Source organism: Pundamilia nyererei, unplaced genomic scaffold (assembly GCF_000239375.1).
Source record: "Pundamilia nyererei isolate P.nyererei 1_Seehausen unplaced genomic scaffold, PunNye1.0 scaffold00325, whole genome shotgun sequence".
NCBI classification, from domain to species: Eukaryota; Metazoa; Chordata; class Actinopteri; order Cichliformes; family Cichlidae; genus Pundamilia; species Pundamilia nyererei.
This window is the reverse complement of record NW_005187726.1, coordinates 429,370-446,118: the sequence shown is the minus strand read 5'-3', so window position 1 is coordinate 446,118 and position 16,749 is coordinate 429,370. Positions and strand designations below refer to the sequence as shown.

Here is a 16,749-nt window from a genome sequence, read left to right as displayed (position 1 = left end):
AGCGTGTGAATGTGAGAGTGAATGAATAGTGGCATTGTAAAGCGCTTTGGGTGCCTTGAAAAGCGCTATATAAATCCAATCCATTATTATTATTATTATTATCATAATAATCTGACAATAACTATAATATTGGCCATATTGTATATACATTACCACAGTGAGATGATTTTAGTCTCATGAACAACATTAGCTAATTGTTATTTACTAACTAATCTTGAAATGACTGTTCAGCACAGGAATGAAGCCCAACTATCATGTTTTACAGTCCTGTGGTCTCAGCCTCAGATACTCAACTAATCAAAGTGATGTCATAAAACATGAACGAACAACAAAACATTTTGTTCTCCTTCATTTCTGTCAAACAAAGCTGTATGAAACGTTTCCAGCTGTTAGTATCATGGTTGCTAGGCGACCTGGGCAGCGCAACGGAGGCTAGACCGTCCCATTTCACAAGCCTACAAGCCTCGCACTTCCGGCCTCAGCGGTCTTTAAGTACGCGGCCCTTGAGGACTGTTAAGGCTGCAGACCTTGAATTGGGATACAGCCATACATACATGTTTTGGTTTGTGCAACTGGTCCGTCCGGTTATTGTCTCCCCAGAAACATTTCCGTTGTGTTGTGTGTGCTTTTGCAGCGTTTTTCTTTTTGCAGCGTTTTTCTTTTGCAAGTGTTTTCTGAAGTTGCAGTCCGTTTGGCCTCTCAGGGCCACCGTAGAATTCTGAGTAAAACCAAAGTAACGAAGTAACATAGTTCTTTCAAAAGTAAGTTACCCAACACTGTATATACGTCACTCAGATAACTTAAAAATGTTATTGTTATTGTAAATCGGTTTGGCTGAGATTAAGTTCTGGTTTTCACACAGTTGAATAAACGTCAAACAGAAAACGGATTAAACAGAAGTGTGAGATGGTCGAGTTTACTCCAGCGTCCTGTTATATTTTAGACAGCAAGGAGCAGACGGCCGAGTTTATTAAACTCCACCAAGACAGCGGTGACGCAAATCTGAAGCCTAGACCGTCCAATTTCACAGCCCTTTACTTCCGGCCTACCCGACCTTCTGAGGACCCGGCCCATGTAGACCGCGAAGGCCGGGTCCTCAGGAGCTAAAGTCTGTGTGAAGGGGTCTTTGATATCCTCTCCATGGCTCACGGTCCTGACAGCTCAGCTTTGTGATCCAGGTGCATCCTGTGGTTCTGTGTGGAGAATTCGGGCATTAACGAAACCGTCGGATGATGTTTTAACACATCACCGGACTCTGTTTGAGCATCTTGTGCAGCTGTTATTGACTCTGTGCTTCTTGTTTTCAGGATGCTGCCCTGACCTGTCGTGCAGATGAATAAACTCCAGGATCCTCGTTGGACCTGTTCATGGCTTCTAAGAAGAAGCAGAAAAACATGGTGTTCCATCAGGAAAGGGCGACCACCCCTGCAACAGCAACCGCTGCCAGCAGCCCCCCTTTGTCATGGTGCGTCACCCCGAAACCCGGGAAGGCGAGCGAAGGCGGGGTGGAGCAGGCCGTCAGGAGGGGCACTGAGCAGAAACATCCCGCCAGCGAAAAGCCTCAGTCGGACACTCTGCCACCGGAGAACACCTGCGGGGGCATCACAGTGACCCTGGAGAACCACAGCATGTGGAACGTGTTCTTCAGATGTGGAACAGAGATGATTCTGACCGAACAAGGCAGCAGGATGTTCCCCTACTGCCGCTTCCGCATCTCCGGCCTGCAGCCATCCAGGAGGTACACTCTGATGATGGACGTCCAGCCGTTAGACAACAGTCACTATAGATGGACCGGCAAGAACTGGCAAGCTGATGGTAAAGGAACACGGCATGCAAAGAGTCAGCCTTTTGCTCATCTAGAGTCCCCGGCGACGGGCCAACACTGGATGCAGAGTCCGGTGTCCTTTTACAGGATGAAGCTCACGAACAACATCTCAGACCGAGACGGGAACACTATTCTGCATCCAATGCACCGCTACCTACCGCGACTGCACGTGGTCCAGACAGACAAAGCTGCTAAAGACATAAAACTGAGTGATCCCGGTGTCATTACCTTCTCATTCCCCCAGACTGAATTCATGGCGGTCACAGCCTATCAGAACGCTCGGTTTGTTCAGCTGAAGGTCAACTACAACCCGTTCACTAAGGGACTGAAGGAGGACGGGTCTGGTTCATGGGGAGGAAAACTGAAAGCGAACTCTGGGGATCCGTTCCATAAACAAGGAGGATTTGCTGAGCAGTTTCCTGTGAAGGAGAGCCTGAGGTCTTTGCTGGCAAGCCACAAACCTCGAGCCTCCAAATCAGTGGAGTCCAAACCTTCAGTGCCCGGAGACCTCAAAGACAGTTCCACTACAAACAGAGATCCGCCTGCTGCCATGCCCCCTGGGCAGATTTTGGGGTAAGACTTTGATTCTTTAGTTTCTCTGTACTGAGTATCAGGTGTGTAAGAAAGACGTGTTTCCAGTCAGCCAGCGGACTTCCTGTGTTTAGGCTCATGTTAACCGTCGGTGTGTCGTAACCGTTCTTTCACTGACGAGCACCTCCAGAGAAATATCTCTGTGTGCCACAGCAGCTGGGGTGGGTCTGTTAGGTAGTGGAGAGAGTGGATTACCTCTGAGAAACCCACCACCAGCCCAACTGCTGCTGTCCACCTCAGCCACCTGTGTAAGCTACACATCAAGCTTTAGTTTCATGCACAAACTACAAATCGATGGTGACATGAATAAATGTTTGATGGATATCCACCTTCCTGCTGAAAACTAAAAAACTGTTTGCAGAGATTTTAAATTGGTGGAGAGATGCTGTAGTTGTTTAGAACTAAAAGGGCCAGAGTTCCAGAGAAACTAGAAAGTAAAAGTTCTTCAATGGGAGCAGTTTAGGGGCAACGTTTGAATTTTGAGGGTCTTTGGTTCCCCACCGAACCAAGGGGGTCTTGTTCTGATTGTCCATCAGAATATTCAGGAAAGCGTTACACGCCGTTTCCTGATCTTTAATGTCTTACCTTGAACACACTTATTTTTTATCTGTTCCATAACGACAGCACAAAGCAGTCTGTGATGGTCCCAGTTACTTGCTGTAAATGTTCAGCTCTGGTTCGTGAAGCCCAGCAGGTGTTCGCACCCAGTACTTTAGCGTTTTTCCATCTCACGCTGCTGAATTATGGGATGGTTTTTGGTTTGTTTTGCTCCTGGCAGTCTGTGGGTATCATAGAAGCAGTCACACATGACTGAATATCTGTTAATTCAATTCAATTTTATTTATACAGCACCAAATCACAACAGCAGTCGTCTCAAGGTACTATATATTGTACAGTAGATCCTACAATAATACATGCAGACAAAAACCCAACAATCACATGACCCCCTATGAGCAAGCACTTTGGCGACAGTGGAAAGGAAAAACTCCCTTTGAACAGGAAGAAACCTCCGGCAGAACCAGGCTCAGGGAGGGGCGGGGCCATCTGCTGTGATTGGTTGGGGTGATAGAAGGAAGACAGGATAAAGACATGCTGTGGAAGAGAGACAGAGATTAATAACAGATATGATTCAATGCAGAGAGGCCTGTTGACACACAGTGAGTGAGAAAGGTGACTGGAAAGGAAAAACTCAATGCAATGATTGTTAGGACATCTAGAACCGAGCTCTCCCTGGAATTCTTCCCCTGGATAAATGACTGAACATTTATCTGCAAACTTGAGTTGCTGTGTGACCTGCAGACCTGGTTGTAGATCTAGGTCTGCAACCAGGTGCTAACCACATCTTTGTCCGTGTTCCAGCCAAGGAACTCAGAGACTACCTGGCAGGTTCTGTCCTCTTGATGTCGAGTTCTCCTCTTCACCATCAGCCAATCAGCTAACATAGCGGTTAACGGCAAATCAGACGTGTCACAGCCTCCATGATGGTGGTTGTTTGGTGCATTCAAAACTGAAGTTGGAGGAGATGTTTGTGACATCGTTACACTGCAGGAGAATCATAAAGGCTGTGGTGGCGGGTCAGTTTGCGGTTCTTCTATTCCCTGGAGAACCGTTCTGCATGAGTAAAAGTGAATAAAACCATGAAAATAAGATTATTAAGGGATTTTTAAATGCTTAAAAAAAGAAGAAACAGTGCTCCTAAGCCTTTACCTGATTTTTTTTTTTTTTAAAGTTAGACAAATACAACATCACAGAGAATCAGAGATCCCAAACCACTTTGCACAGGAGGAAACGGGCTAATTTTAGCTCCATGTATGAAGCTTGATTGTAAACAGTCCTCTCAACGAGTTTAATGCTGCAGGTTTTGATTGACCTCATAAATAACACCGATGTCACTAATCCAATGTTTTCGTTTGCTTTGCCTCAGCAGCGTCTCACGTCCAGCTCAGAAGTTGTTCTCGGAGCTGATTCGTGAAGCTCACGTTTCACTGCAGAGATGCAACCTGGAGCAGCTCGGCATCAATCACAGCGCCTCTCTCAGAGCAGAGCAAACCAACACTAAGAACTCGAGTGTAAAAGCTAAAGGACGAGAAGCCCTTAAAGACAGTACATGTGTTAAAGCACCTCCAAGGAAATGTGAAATAAGAGGGACCATTAAGGACGACGGGCAGTCGCTGAATTCACTAAACTGTAACGATGGTGTTGGGAGGGGTGGTCCTGGTCGTGCTGCTCCAGAAGTATCCCAGAACTCCTTTGAGGACTTGGAGCACCGACCTAACCCAGACGCTACAACAGAGACAGCCACAAAGCAGCACAAGCGGCCGGCTCGGCTGCCTCTGCCAGCGCTCGCTCTCTTTCTGAGGCAGCACTCTAAAAAGACAAAGAACAAACCAGACTCTCTGGCCCCGGCAGCTCCTCCTGAGCGCCTGTCCGTATTGGCCAGTTCTGCTGCTTCTTTTGCACATCCGCTTTGGGAAGGTACCGCCGGTGCAGCATATCCCTCCAAGGATCTCGGCAGCCTGAAGCCCGACCTCACGACCTCCGGATGTACAGATCCTCTAGCTGACATGGTTTTTAATGTCTCTGGACAAACAGTGTCTCCTCAGCAGCCTGGTCCAGCTGCTGCTGCACATCTGCTGGGTCCAAGAACTGACAACCGCTCGGCTCTCGTTTCCGAAAGCCCGGGCCCAGAGCCGAGAGGCCCTGACAGTACCCAAGTGTTACCCGGCTTAAACCAGCCATTCTGCTCCCTTGGGGCGTCTCTTACTACCTCTTCACTGCCTCCTAATGCCCCCCCGCCCCTCCACACAGTGTTATGTTCCCCGAACTCACCACAAACACCACCTGAATCATCGACACCACCTTTAGACTCCCCCACCCTGAGGTCTTCGCTTCCTGACCCAGAGTGTTCGTCCTTCGGCTATGAGCCGATGTCTCCTGCGAGTTCTCCAGAACCTTTACCTCACCTGCCGGCCTCGATCGCTTTAGAGCTCGACTCTGCGGCCTCTGAGGAATGTGATGCAGCAGGACCTCCTGAAGACTCGCAGGACACCGAAGACCCGTCTGTGTTTAAATGGCATACAGTGTTACCTCCACCCGAGTCCTTCGTAGACACGTCATTCACAACATTTCAGCCTCCACCGCAGACTTTACCTGAGGACCCTGAACCACAGAGTCCAAACACCTCCATGCCTGCTCCTGATCCTCCGGCATCTTTCCCAGAGAGCGAACAGTCGCTGCCCTTCCCCGCAGAGCTATCCCCACTCGCCCTTCAACTGCCTCTGTCGCCAACCTTCTCGTCAATAGACGGCGACGGACTCTCTCCCACGCCTTCACTCGCTGACCTCGTGCAGTTTTTGTCCAATGACGTCGACCTCGGGATGGGGGTGGAGTTTTCGAACACTGAGGCGGCGGCTGTTCCCTGCTTACCTGTGACAGAAACACATGAACCTTCTCAGCAGGTCCATCCGCTCCCAGCCAGAAAACCCTGCAAGCGAAAGAAGAAGGAGGTTCGGCAGCGAAGGCTTGGCAAGAGCGAGGTGGAGCAGGAGGTGGACGACTCCACCTACAGGTGCATGCAGCCGAACCTGGAGGAAGTGGAGGAGCAGTTATTCATCTCTTTCACTTCAAAGGTAACGTTGGATAGATAACTGATCATAAACCACCATAATACAGCATGCATACTAAGGGTTAACACACAGCCCCTGTTTCAGGAGGCTCTTAAGCTCCACCTGGCCGACTCCTCCGACAGGCCGGCTCCACGGCCCACACCTGACGGTCAAAGAACTGCAGACTCACCTGAGGGCGGTGACCGGTTGGACATAAGCGATGAACAAAGCTCCGACTTAAACCCATCCAAACCCAAAGCGGAGAGTCTGGCAGAGATGATCGCTTCCTTCCAGAAGATTCTGCTGAGAGACTTGAAGCTCATGAAGCACAGGCAGGTCATCCACCCTGTGCTGCAGGAAGGTACGATCCCCTGGTTCCTGTTTGCAGGCAGCAGGTAGAAGCTCTCTGTTCTGTCTCTGACTGCTTTTGTTCTTCTCTGTGAAAGTCGGTCTGAAGATGAACCTGCTGGACCCGTCTCTGGCCATTGACCTACAGTACCTGGGAGTCCGCCTGCCCTTCCCCCTGCCGGGCGCCAGCATGGAGCCGCTGTCAACGTCTCAAGGTGAGCATGAGCACGAACAAGCAAAGTGTCCTGACTCACCTGGACTCACCTGTGCCTGAACACCCAGCCTGAGCAGAACACCTGCGAGTCCGTTTACAGGTAACAGCTCCGCCTGTGTTCTCTTCTGTTTCAGGTGTTTCTGCTGCATTTGTGTCCCGAACAGGAAAAACCACAGACGTCACTCAGATTAAAGGTTGGAGAGCGAAGTTCACGTTGTCTGAGACTCCGCCCACACCTTCAGCCTGCAGACCTGAAGGTGCTTTTCTACGCCATGCGCTCACAGCTGGTTATAGTTTTGTCGTTTTTCAGCTCGGCTCCGGCCGCGCTGGGCCGTGTGCTGGTCTAACTGGTTTGTGTTGAATCCTGCAGCCGGTTCGAGTTCAGAGCCGCAGAAGAAGAACTTGTCGGCGTTCTGCAGCGACATGCTGGACGAGTATCTGGAGAGTGAGGGGAAGCTGATCGACGAGCGTGCCGCCAGCTTCTCCCAGCCGCCGGTGGAGCCGCTGGTGTACGAGCTGCCCACCAGGAGTACCAGCTACGTCCGGACCCTGGACCACGTCCTGAAGAAGCAGACCGCCGACCCCGCCTCCTCTGACCTCATATCTGGGTTCATTCCCCCTTCCAAGAGGCCCCGCTTCAAAGAGCCTAAACCAGGCCGGAGGGGTGAGAGGAAGCAGAAAGGTTCTAAACAAAGCAAACTCAGACCAGAACCTGCAGCCTCTCTGGGTCCTGAACCCAGTCAACTGGAACCTCAGCAGCCTGTGGGCCACGCCCCCTCAGCGCCTCCATCACGCCCAGATTCAAACCCCATCAAGAGGCGGAGGAGGCTCAAACCCAGGACCTCATCTCAGACCCTCAGTCCCTCTAGGGCCACAGTGCCCCCATCGGTTATGTCCAGGGACCTGGCCCCGCTGGAGTCGGACTCTGAGCTGGGGGGCGGGCAGAGTGAGGACGGCGGCAGGAGTCGGCGCCAGCCGATGACCCGTGCTCTGCAAAAACAGAAGGTCCTGGAAGACGGTGCCGTGTGGGAAGGCCTGCGCCGGACCAGCATCACTACGGAGAGGGCCGCCATCGCCCTCACGTCCCTCTTCACTCAGACGGTGAGCATTCATTGGCTGCAGCATCTCCTAGAGGGTGGGGGTGAAAGTGCAGCTCAGTGTAAAACAGTTTGTTTGTTTTTGTGATAAATGATCATTTTAATGTTCTCTTTGAAAAATACTGCAGGAACTTTGTGCTGTGTGAGTTTAAATGATGTGAAGGGCAAACTAACAGGTGTTTATTACAGACCGGTAATAACAACCACACACTGTTAATAATCACGGACTATTAAAGATAATTAGACACTATTACAAGGTTACAACCAATGTTCCCTCTAAGCTGGCCGGTGTCTGCGCACAGAAAAAAAATCTAACCTGAATTGAAATTAAAATTAATACGTTAACGATTCTGTTCTTCAGTGTTAGTCAGTGAGTGTCTGGCTGCTCCCGTATGGGATCAGAACGATGCCACCTTATCCCAAAGTCCAGCCGATGATGCGATTCACATTCGTATATACCAGTTTTTAAATTGTGTTGATCAGCCACGTAAAACCAGAGTTACGATAAAAATATCTGCAATGTTTGGTTTTCTTCCTGAATACTGTCGTTGTTTATATTTACTGCGGGAAGAAACGGTAAAAACCGCGTTTTATAGGGAAAACGCTCGAAAGCCTGTGAGCAAAGACAAAACCCAAACTCCTCCTACCCTCCCGTTTGCTATTGGTGCAAAAATGTACCATGTCGACCAATCAAAAAATGATATGGCAACATGGCACTTAGTAGTTTAGGAAGGGGGAAGTTTTAGGAGTGACAGCGTGTTTGAGATGTGAGAGATTTGAGACGTTTAGCATGTTTTGGTCTAAAGTTAGTGTGTTGTCTTGTGTAGTTAGTGTGTAGTGTAGTCAGTAGTTTTGTTGTGTGTGTCAGAACAATGAGGCGACTGCTGTGTTACAGGTGTTACAGCAGTGATACATCTGCTGTTGTCAGGCCTGCAGGTATCAGGCTGTTGTTCTCCTTCATCTCATCATCAATCATCATATAATTAATTGCCCAACATTGGTCATTATTTACTGTATTTTGCAGACAGAGTTGCAGACTCTCTCCCAGACCACAGACTCATAATACAGTCAGCTTTATACAAAAAAAAGGTTGTTTTCAAAATTGGAGTTAAAGTTATTTTTACTTCCAATAGTGTTAACATGCTACACAGGTCAGTGACTACATTTTTGTTTTACATTCTCATTGTAAGTTGGCTGAAGCAGTTAATTAAAAGTCGTCTAACATAAATGCTGTAATTTGATTATTTTAACCGTAACCTGGATGATTCGATGCCGGCGTGACCACAGCGCACACGTCCAAGAGACCGCTCAGGTAAAGTAATTACAGATTAGTGAGCAGTGGTGCGGCGCTCTCGTGCCGAGCCTAAAACAAACTCTGGGTTATCTGCGTTTATTTAAAGGTCAAAAACTAAAGTAGACATGTTGACTGTGTGACGCTGCTATCAACAGGAAGCACAGATGTCATGTGACAGGAAATCAGTGCAACACAAGCAAGAAAAAAACGAATGCGAAACACTCATGAGGAAGTGGGCAGATTTTCACACACGTTTAGAATAAAAAGGTCTGACGTTCTTCTTCAGGGTTTCGTGAGCGAGAACCCGACGGCGCCGATCCAGCTGAGCCGCAGACGAGCGCCGCCGTGTCTGAACGAGTTCTGCCGGCTGGGCTGCGTCTGCCTCGGCCTCTCCCGCGACTCCAGGATCAGCCACTGCGGCCGGCCAGCGTGCATGTTCGGCTGCAGCTGCCTCAAACAGAAGGTGGTCCTCCTCAAGAACCTGGACGGGTCCGACTCCAGCCCCTCCTCACACCACGGGAGCACCAAGAAGAAGAGGAGGATGAAGATGGCCTACGGTGAGTCTCTGCGGTTCACGGTTTAAGCGTCAGAGAAGCATAGATAAAAATAATAACCCCGTGGTCATGTCGCAGTTCTGAAGGAGGCGGACAGCGTCTCCCAGCCTGCCGAGCGGGTCCAGACTCTGTGGAGGAGGGATCTCGGGCGCTCGGATCCAGAGCCGGTACGCATGCCTGAGGCGGCTCCACAGACCCGCCCTGCGGTAAGGACCTGTTTAAACATGGACGTAGCACTTTAAAGGCCGTTCCGCACATTTATCCGCTGCACAAACTACTCGTTTCTTTGTTTCCAGAAGGTCCGAGAAGATCACCGCAGCTGCGCCAGAGTCCGAGGATACTCCAGAAAGATCCGGAAACAGAAGGTAAGCCAGCAGTTCCTGAGGGAACGAGGCTCTTACTGTAAATGTTTGTTCTGCTGTGATTTGTGCCATTACCTGATTCATTGCCAGGTGAAACCGACACCGTCTGTCCACCGGGAGGCAACCAAAGGCACCGTCCGACCTGATCGGCCGAAGCCCCACAAGGTGAAGAAGCTGAAGAAGACCTCTAAGCCTCCTGCAGGTGCGTTCACGCTGCTGCTCTCCCATCAGCCCCTGCTGCCATGTTTTCTGTCCTTTCATGGAGGTTTCCTCTGCAGGTGAAGCCCTTCAGGCTCCGACTCCCTCCGAGCCTCCTCCGAGTCCTCCTGCTGAGCCGACCCCGAAGCCGTCGAAGCGTCTCTTCATCAGGGCCGACTTTAAGTGGAAGAGCGAGGCCGACCGGACCCTTGTGCTGATGGAGCTGTGCGAGGCGATGGCTCAGAACCGGCTAGACCGCCCGTTCTGGATCAAGAACTTCCTCATCCATCCCACCGGCCAGTCTGTGGAAGGCAGCGGCGCCGAGCGCTGCATCCAGTACCACGTCAAGATATCCAGATCCGCGCTGAAGGCGAGGAAATCGACAGCGCCGCGCAGACAGGTGGGTGCCGTCGCAGCCTCCTCTGTAATGGTGCATTTTCATTGATAAGTCATAAAGGTGGTAGAAATGTTTGTGATTGGTTGAGTCTGAGTTTCAGAAACAGTCCTGCCAGCTGATTGGTTAGCTGCTGGGCTGTTTCCACCAATCACAGCTGCGTTCACCTGTGAAACAAATGAGCTTTAGTTTATGTGGTCACCATTTCCTGTCATCCAGAAAATGACCGCAACGCCTGTAACCATGGTTACGCGTGTGTCACAGTGATAAACTCGCCTGACGTGTGATGGTTGATTACACCTCATGTCTTTCAGGTGGATGCAGCATGGGTGGGCAGGAAGGTGGAGCCTCTGAAGGAACGTAACATGAAGAAGGAGCACAGAATGCAGGAGGCGGAGCCTGTGGAGGACTGGCAGAGGGAGGTGGAGGAAGATGACATCACAGAGGAGGATGGCTTCACGGATCAACAGGTGGACGATTGGACAGAGAGCAGTGGACAGGAAGTGACGTCAGAGGCGAAGGTCAACATGGCTCTGCCTTTCCTGACGGGAATCTCGCCTGCCGGCTTCCTCTCAGCCAATAGGAAAGCGCCGGGAGGAACGGACCAGCCAATCAAGGTAAGAATGAGCTGAGCCCCTCATCTGGGACTCTCCTCAGCTCTTTCTGGGACAGTGGCGCGGCTGCCCCTCTGTTGGTCTTCCTTGGTCTCTTGTGTTCTGGGGGCCTCTGGATGTCTGGAGTCTTGATCTCCTCCATACCTGCTTCATGCCCTGGTGGACGGGGCTGTGGCTCCCCCACACCCTCTAGCAGGTCATTACATGAAGGAACCTTTTAAAAACGAGCGCGTCCATGCTCACAGGTGTACACACGGGTGCTCACACACACAAACTACACCCTTTTTGGCTCCTACCTCAAAGCACACTGTGCGCTGTCGATCTTACGTGCTGCACAATAATGTTTAATATTTAGTATTTACTGTTATATTCACATAGATCATTGTGATGTTGTTTATGGTATTACTCTCGTTTTCTTCTGCTTGTTTTCTCTTTTCTCTTTCTCAACAGGTGATCCAGGTGATTCATAGATGTATTTTGTGTTTGTTTTGTTTGTTTTTGTTTTTTGCCCTTTATCCCCGTCCCTCTGCCCCGCTGTTTTTCTTTCTTTTCCCCAGTCAAGTCTGTCTCATATTTAGCAAGTGAAAATAAATAAAATAAACAATAAAAGGTGAATCAAATGGACCATTACGGCAAAGCTGGGATGGTCCATCTGGTAAAGTAAATCTGTTGGGCATCTTTATTCGCCTTTAGACAAAAATTCTGATGCAAAAGAGCCAAACGGGACAGGTGGGGAAAAAAGAATGAGCTGAGCTTCTTCACACGCTCGTCACGATGTCACCCTTAATTTCTATCTGTGTTTGCTGACCTGTGACCTGGGCGGAGCGTCACCAGCATCACGATTAACCTGCCGCTCGCCACTCACCTGACTCTCCCTCCGTGTCGTCCTGCAGGTGAACGGGAAGCTCTACCCGCTGGCTAAGATCCAGCTGGGGAGGATGGGGGCGCTCCACCCGGCCAACCGGCTGGCGGCCTACCTGACGGGACGGGTGAGCTCATCCCGTCAGCAGCAGCCATCTCTGCGACCCCCCTCCTCCTCCTCTGCTCGGAGGTCGGGGCCGACGCCTCTTGACGTCTCCTCAGCTTCTTCTGTGGTCTCTGACCTCGCTGTGACCACCACAAGCGCAGCGGCCACTACAGCCTCTCCCACTGTCACCACCACTGCTTCTTCTTCTGTGACCCCACCTGGAGCGGTCCCACCGCTCACCCTCCTGACCTCCATCACAGGTGAGCGTTTCCGTGTGATAGTCTGCCTTTGATCAATAAATAATCTCTGTTTCTGCCTGATCGATCAATAAAGTATTGATGAATCCGTCTGTGCTCAGAGTCTCTGTCCAGCAGCTCGCCAGCGCCACCTGTTAATCCATCTCCAGGCACAGCGACCCCTAAAGCCCCTCAGGTAGTGCTGATTAAGGTCCCGCCTCCTCCTGGGACGGTTCCTGTCGTGGCCCCTCGTCCTCCGGGCCCCGCCCCGGGGTCTCAGAGGATGCTCCTGAAGCCGGTCCAGATGGTTTCCGGCGTCCAGTTTTACCGCCGACCTGACGGGAAACTGGTCAAGCTGGTCCCCGTCAGCCAGCTGAGGGCGGTCATGCCCACTTCGCCTGCACAGACAGGTGAGTCTGCAGACCTTGGGGATGGGCGGGGCGTATCTGAGGTTAAACTAAAATCTTGATTGTGATTCTGTCCCTGCAGGTCCTTCCTCCTCCTCGCTCCTCTCCCCTGTGGCCCACACAGTCAGTCCCCAGGCTCCGCCTCTGCCCTCCTCGCCGTCCCTGAGCTCTGGCTTCCTGTCTCAGAAGGGCACCTGTACCTTTAAGATCCTCCCTGCCGACTCCAGCCTGGACCCCATCATTGTCACTTGTGCCAAAGCCCCGCCCAAGACCCCGACCAAGGTGCTAACGGTGCCAGGCTCCTTCACCCTGCTGCAGACACACCCCTCCAACCCCCCCATGACCCCAGTGAAGCTCCTGTCGCTCAAAGCCCCCGTGCCTCATGGCGCCGAGAAGGGTGTTGAAGGCGCAACGGCATCTGTGGTCACCACGGGAGCAGGGGGGCTGATCTTCAAATGTACACCACCTCAAATCTCGCCCACCATCCAGATACCCTCAGAGGGCAATCCCACATCCCCGCTTTCGTTAGGGTTGAAGGTCATGCCTGCGCCACCGCCAGGTCCTGAACCTGAGGCGGCTCAGGACCCAGTGGAGCTGGACATCATCTGCGTGGATGAGAAGCCACATGTTACCACGGAGACACAGTCGTTAGAGGTGACGTCAAGCAGTGAGACGGAAAACTCGTCAGACTTCAGAGAGTCAGAGAGCGACGATGAGAGGGCGCCGCTCGCCAACAACACGGTAGGAAGGCGAAAAGGAAATACACACACATGAAGAAGATCTCACACACTTCCTGCTCACAGATGTGTCTGCGTGTGTGTACTGCAGCGCCTCCTCCACACGGCGTTGGAGCGGCTGCGTCGGGTGCGGCTGCGTGAGCTGTTGGAGCGTCTGAGGAGGACGGTGGGACAGTCGGGGGAGAAGACTTCAAAGGTCTCGACGCTGAAGACGGTCAGTAAATGAACGCTTCTGATTGGTCGGTGGATAGGTGGGTTGGAGGGTAACGAGTGGTGCTGTCTGCTTGCAGGCGGTGGAGGTGATCCAGGAGCTGAGGAGGAAGGAGTCACAGCTGAAGAGGAAGAAGAGGAGGCTGAGGAGGAGGCGGGATGAGTACCTGTGGAGCGTCGCGCCGTCAGCAGGTGAGAGGCAGAAAGACTCAGGTGGGTCATGTGACCCTGACAGTGGCCTGGTTATTGGGAACGTCAGCACCGAGCAGGAGACGAGACAGAGCGATGTCATGTTCACGCAGGAACTATACAACTTAGGGGGCGTGACCAGGACGTGCTCTACAGCCAATCATGTGAAGATTAATCAACCGCTGCGTCCCGATAATGAATTAATAGTTTAGTACGCCCCATCAGCAATGTGCGCCAGAGGTCAGCTGACAGCCGCTGGACTTGGAAGTTGCTGGGGGCGTCGCCTAATGACTGATGAAGGATGTGATGCTGACAGTGTGCGCTCTCTCACCTGTAAAATCCACACGATCAATAAAACTGCGGTTAACACGACCACGTGACAGATTTAGCATCGTGTTTATCAAAGTGTTTATTTATTCAGGTGTCAGACGGGTCCTCAGGGCGGCGCTACAGGACACCTCTGACACAGTCAGGAAGCTGACGCAACCATGCTGTGATGATGCCGACGGTGACGATGGCGGTGATGAATCTGTGGCTTGGTGAACCGTAAAGCTGCTCTATACTCTGGCGAGTAGTCGTTCAGTTCTCTGATCGTCCCGGAGCGTTTCTGACAGCGAGCAGGTGGACGTCGCCTCCAGCGCGTGTTTTTTAAACTCTACTGAGAAACTGCGAGACAGGCATGCGATGACTTCCTGTTTGAAGACGCGTCTCTGACTCGTGTGTCTGCTTCTTATTTAGATCCGATCAAACCAACAGCAGCAGTGATGGCGGCGGCGCCAGAACTTTTGGATGAGCCGACAGTTATCTCATCAGATGAAGAACGAGTGGTTGTCACGGACAGCGATGTAAGAAACCATCATGGAAATTCATCTTTAACTCACTCTGACCACAGGAAGCTCCCTAAGTGTTTATTTTTTCACAATAAAAGCACAGCTTTACAGGGAATAATTTATGGGAAAACAGAGATGAGGAGAGTGAGAGAAGCGAACTTAATTTATATGAAAAAGCAAGAAGTAGCAGGAAGTGAGACTAGGATTAAAAACCCTGGGATTAAATGTGACCCTGATCAGGTAAAGAAAAGTTCAGAATGAAGTTTAAAGAGTTTGATGAGATTTAAAATGAAGATGAGGAAACGAATGAAGATTTCAAAAACAAGCGTCAGGTGGGATTAACTGTCAGACTGTGCTTACAAAGAGCTTTGATTATTGATCGGTTGAACTTGAAGCCCGTCCGGCCATGCCTCACCCAAGGCGTCTGTGTTTGTGCCAGGTGGAGCAAGAAGATGATGAAGGTTGGGGCGTTGCCACGGAGACGGTGGGAGTGAACAGTTGGCTGGCGAGGAAGAGGAGGAGCTCAGAGTAAGAACCTTCCCTCGGCTCTCCGGGGGTCACCTGACTCCAAAAAGAACTACAGTAGAGAAAAAGGGGGCGGGGATAAAACCAAATATGAAACAACAACCACTGTGAGGACGCTGCCCCACGGTGGTGGAAGTTGTAACTGCTCACCTGGTGGAGGTCAAAGGAACTGTAGGTTAGTGGGCCCGTGTTTAAAGTGTCTCTTCATGTTTTCAGGCTGAAGGAGGTGACAGCTCCTCGCGCCGGCTCTGCCCTCCTCGCGGCTCTCAGATCGGCCACGAGCAGCTCAGACTCTCCTCAGGAGCTACTGCTGGAGCAGGTAACCAGGAAACACCTGTAAATCATCAGAGGTGCTCTTAGCTCCTCCTCCTCTGATCAGGAACCTCCCGGGTTTCCTTCAATTTCTCGCTGATCACTGCGATTTAAACGCAGAGGGGGAGGGGCTGTCGACGCTCTGCTGATGAAGACGAGCCTGATGTTTTCTGTGCTTTTCTGTGTTCGAGGCTCGACACGAGATCGAGGCGCTGCAGTCGGAGATGGAGGACCTGAAGAGTCTGAGGACGAGTCTGACGCAGCAGAGGGACGGACACGTCAGGGACATCTGCAGCAGAACAGGTGAGGCGTAGGTTCATCGTGTGAAGCTGAAAACTCAAAGAGCTCTATGAACCCCAAGGCCTCAAAGACCTGCCTGCTCATCTGGAGGCGGAGCTCTAACCCGTTGGTGTGTTTGGCTGCAGGTAAGAGCGAGCGGAGGATCCTGAGGAAGCTGCAGCAGTTTTCGTCCGAGCAGGAGAGGCGGCAAGCACCCAATCAGGTCACTGCAGGGTGCGGGACTTCTGCTCCTCCACCTGCGGGCAGCGATGGGTGTGGAGCAGGTGACGAGGTCGACAACATTATCGCGACAACAGCAGCCCAACAGAAGTCCACAGATGCCCCTCCTACTTCTGTTTCTGCCCCACCCACTCCTACACCTGTCCAAGTGTCATCGGCCCACAATGCACCTGTGGACACGAAGCGTTCAAGGACTATTCCGAACATCCTGTCTCGCAGTAAGACTCAGGCTCCGCCTCCATCTGTGATCACAAAGGCCGCAGAAGGTGAGACCAAGACCTGTGAGCTCCTAATGAAATGATGGATTATTCCACTGAGTAATGCAATTGTCTGTGATTGTGTTTGTGAAATATTCAGGTTTAAGTTTTTAAAGGAAATGTTTTCTTATGTGAAAAATGAATAATGTAAGATACAGTCAAAGGTCAGGTAACAGGAGGCAGGCTTCTGTGTCCGACCTGATGTCGCTCCTGTCATTGTGATTGGTTTGTGGAAAAAGCTTCTATTTTTATATTTTTAAATAGTAACGTAATTTAGTAAACAGTGTTTTTATCTTGTTTCACGTTTAAACGCCGAACGTGGTGCGTTAAAAAACAACGTGAGATTTTACGGATCTGGGGCCCGTTCTTCGTACCTCGCTAAGTAAGTTAGCTGGATTTGATTGTTGACGATTTCGCGTGATCTTGGATCGTTCGGTTCCCCGAAGCTCATCCGGGACTTGCTG

The 16,749-nt window shown here is 51.1% G+C and overlaps 1 protein-coding gene across 1 annotated transcript in view; it reads left to right on the top strand.

The window, feature by feature from the left end:
• Positions 1-1,311: 1,311 nt before the first annotated feature.
• Positions 1,312-16,749, top strand: part of mgaa (MAX dimerization protein MGA a) — a 20,892-nt gene continuing 5,454 nt past the window's right edge. The window contains exons 1-22 of the mRNA XM_013915583.1: positions 1,312-2,398; positions 4,341-6,045; positions 6,127-6,382; positions 6,468-6,584; positions 6,718-6,840; positions 6,954-7,684; positions 9,261-9,531; positions 9,607-9,734; positions 9,825-9,893; positions 9,981-10,092; positions 10,169-10,488; positions 10,797-11,099; positions 11,990-12,323; positions 12,422-12,709; positions 12,789-13,447; positions 13,535-13,657; positions 13,734-13,845; positions 14,581-14,687; positions 15,112-15,200; positions 15,414-15,516; positions 15,701-15,812; positions 15,935-16,294. Coding sequence (XP_013771037.1) covers positions 1,368-2,398; positions 4,341-6,045; positions 6,127-6,382; positions 6,468-6,584; positions 6,718-6,840; positions 6,954-7,684; positions 9,261-9,531; positions 9,607-9,734; positions 9,825-9,893; positions 9,981-10,092; positions 10,169-10,488; positions 10,797-11,099; positions 11,990-12,323; positions 12,422-12,709; positions 12,789-13,447; positions 13,535-13,657; positions 13,734-13,845; positions 14,581-14,687; positions 15,112-15,200; positions 15,414-15,516; positions 15,701-15,812; positions 15,935-16,294 — 7,453 coding nt within the window. The 5' untranslated portion in view covers positions 1,312-1,367. The remainder of the gene's footprint in view (positions 2,399-4,340; positions 6,046-6,126; positions 6,383-6,467; positions 6,585-6,717; positions 6,841-6,953; positions 7,685-9,260; positions 9,532-9,606; positions 9,735-9,824; positions 9,894-9,980; positions 10,093-10,168; positions 10,489-10,796; positions 11,100-11,989; positions 12,324-12,421; positions 12,710-12,788; positions 13,448-13,534; positions 13,658-13,733; positions 13,846-14,580; positions 14,688-15,111; positions 15,201-15,413; positions 15,517-15,700; positions 15,813-15,934; positions 16,295-16,749) is intronic.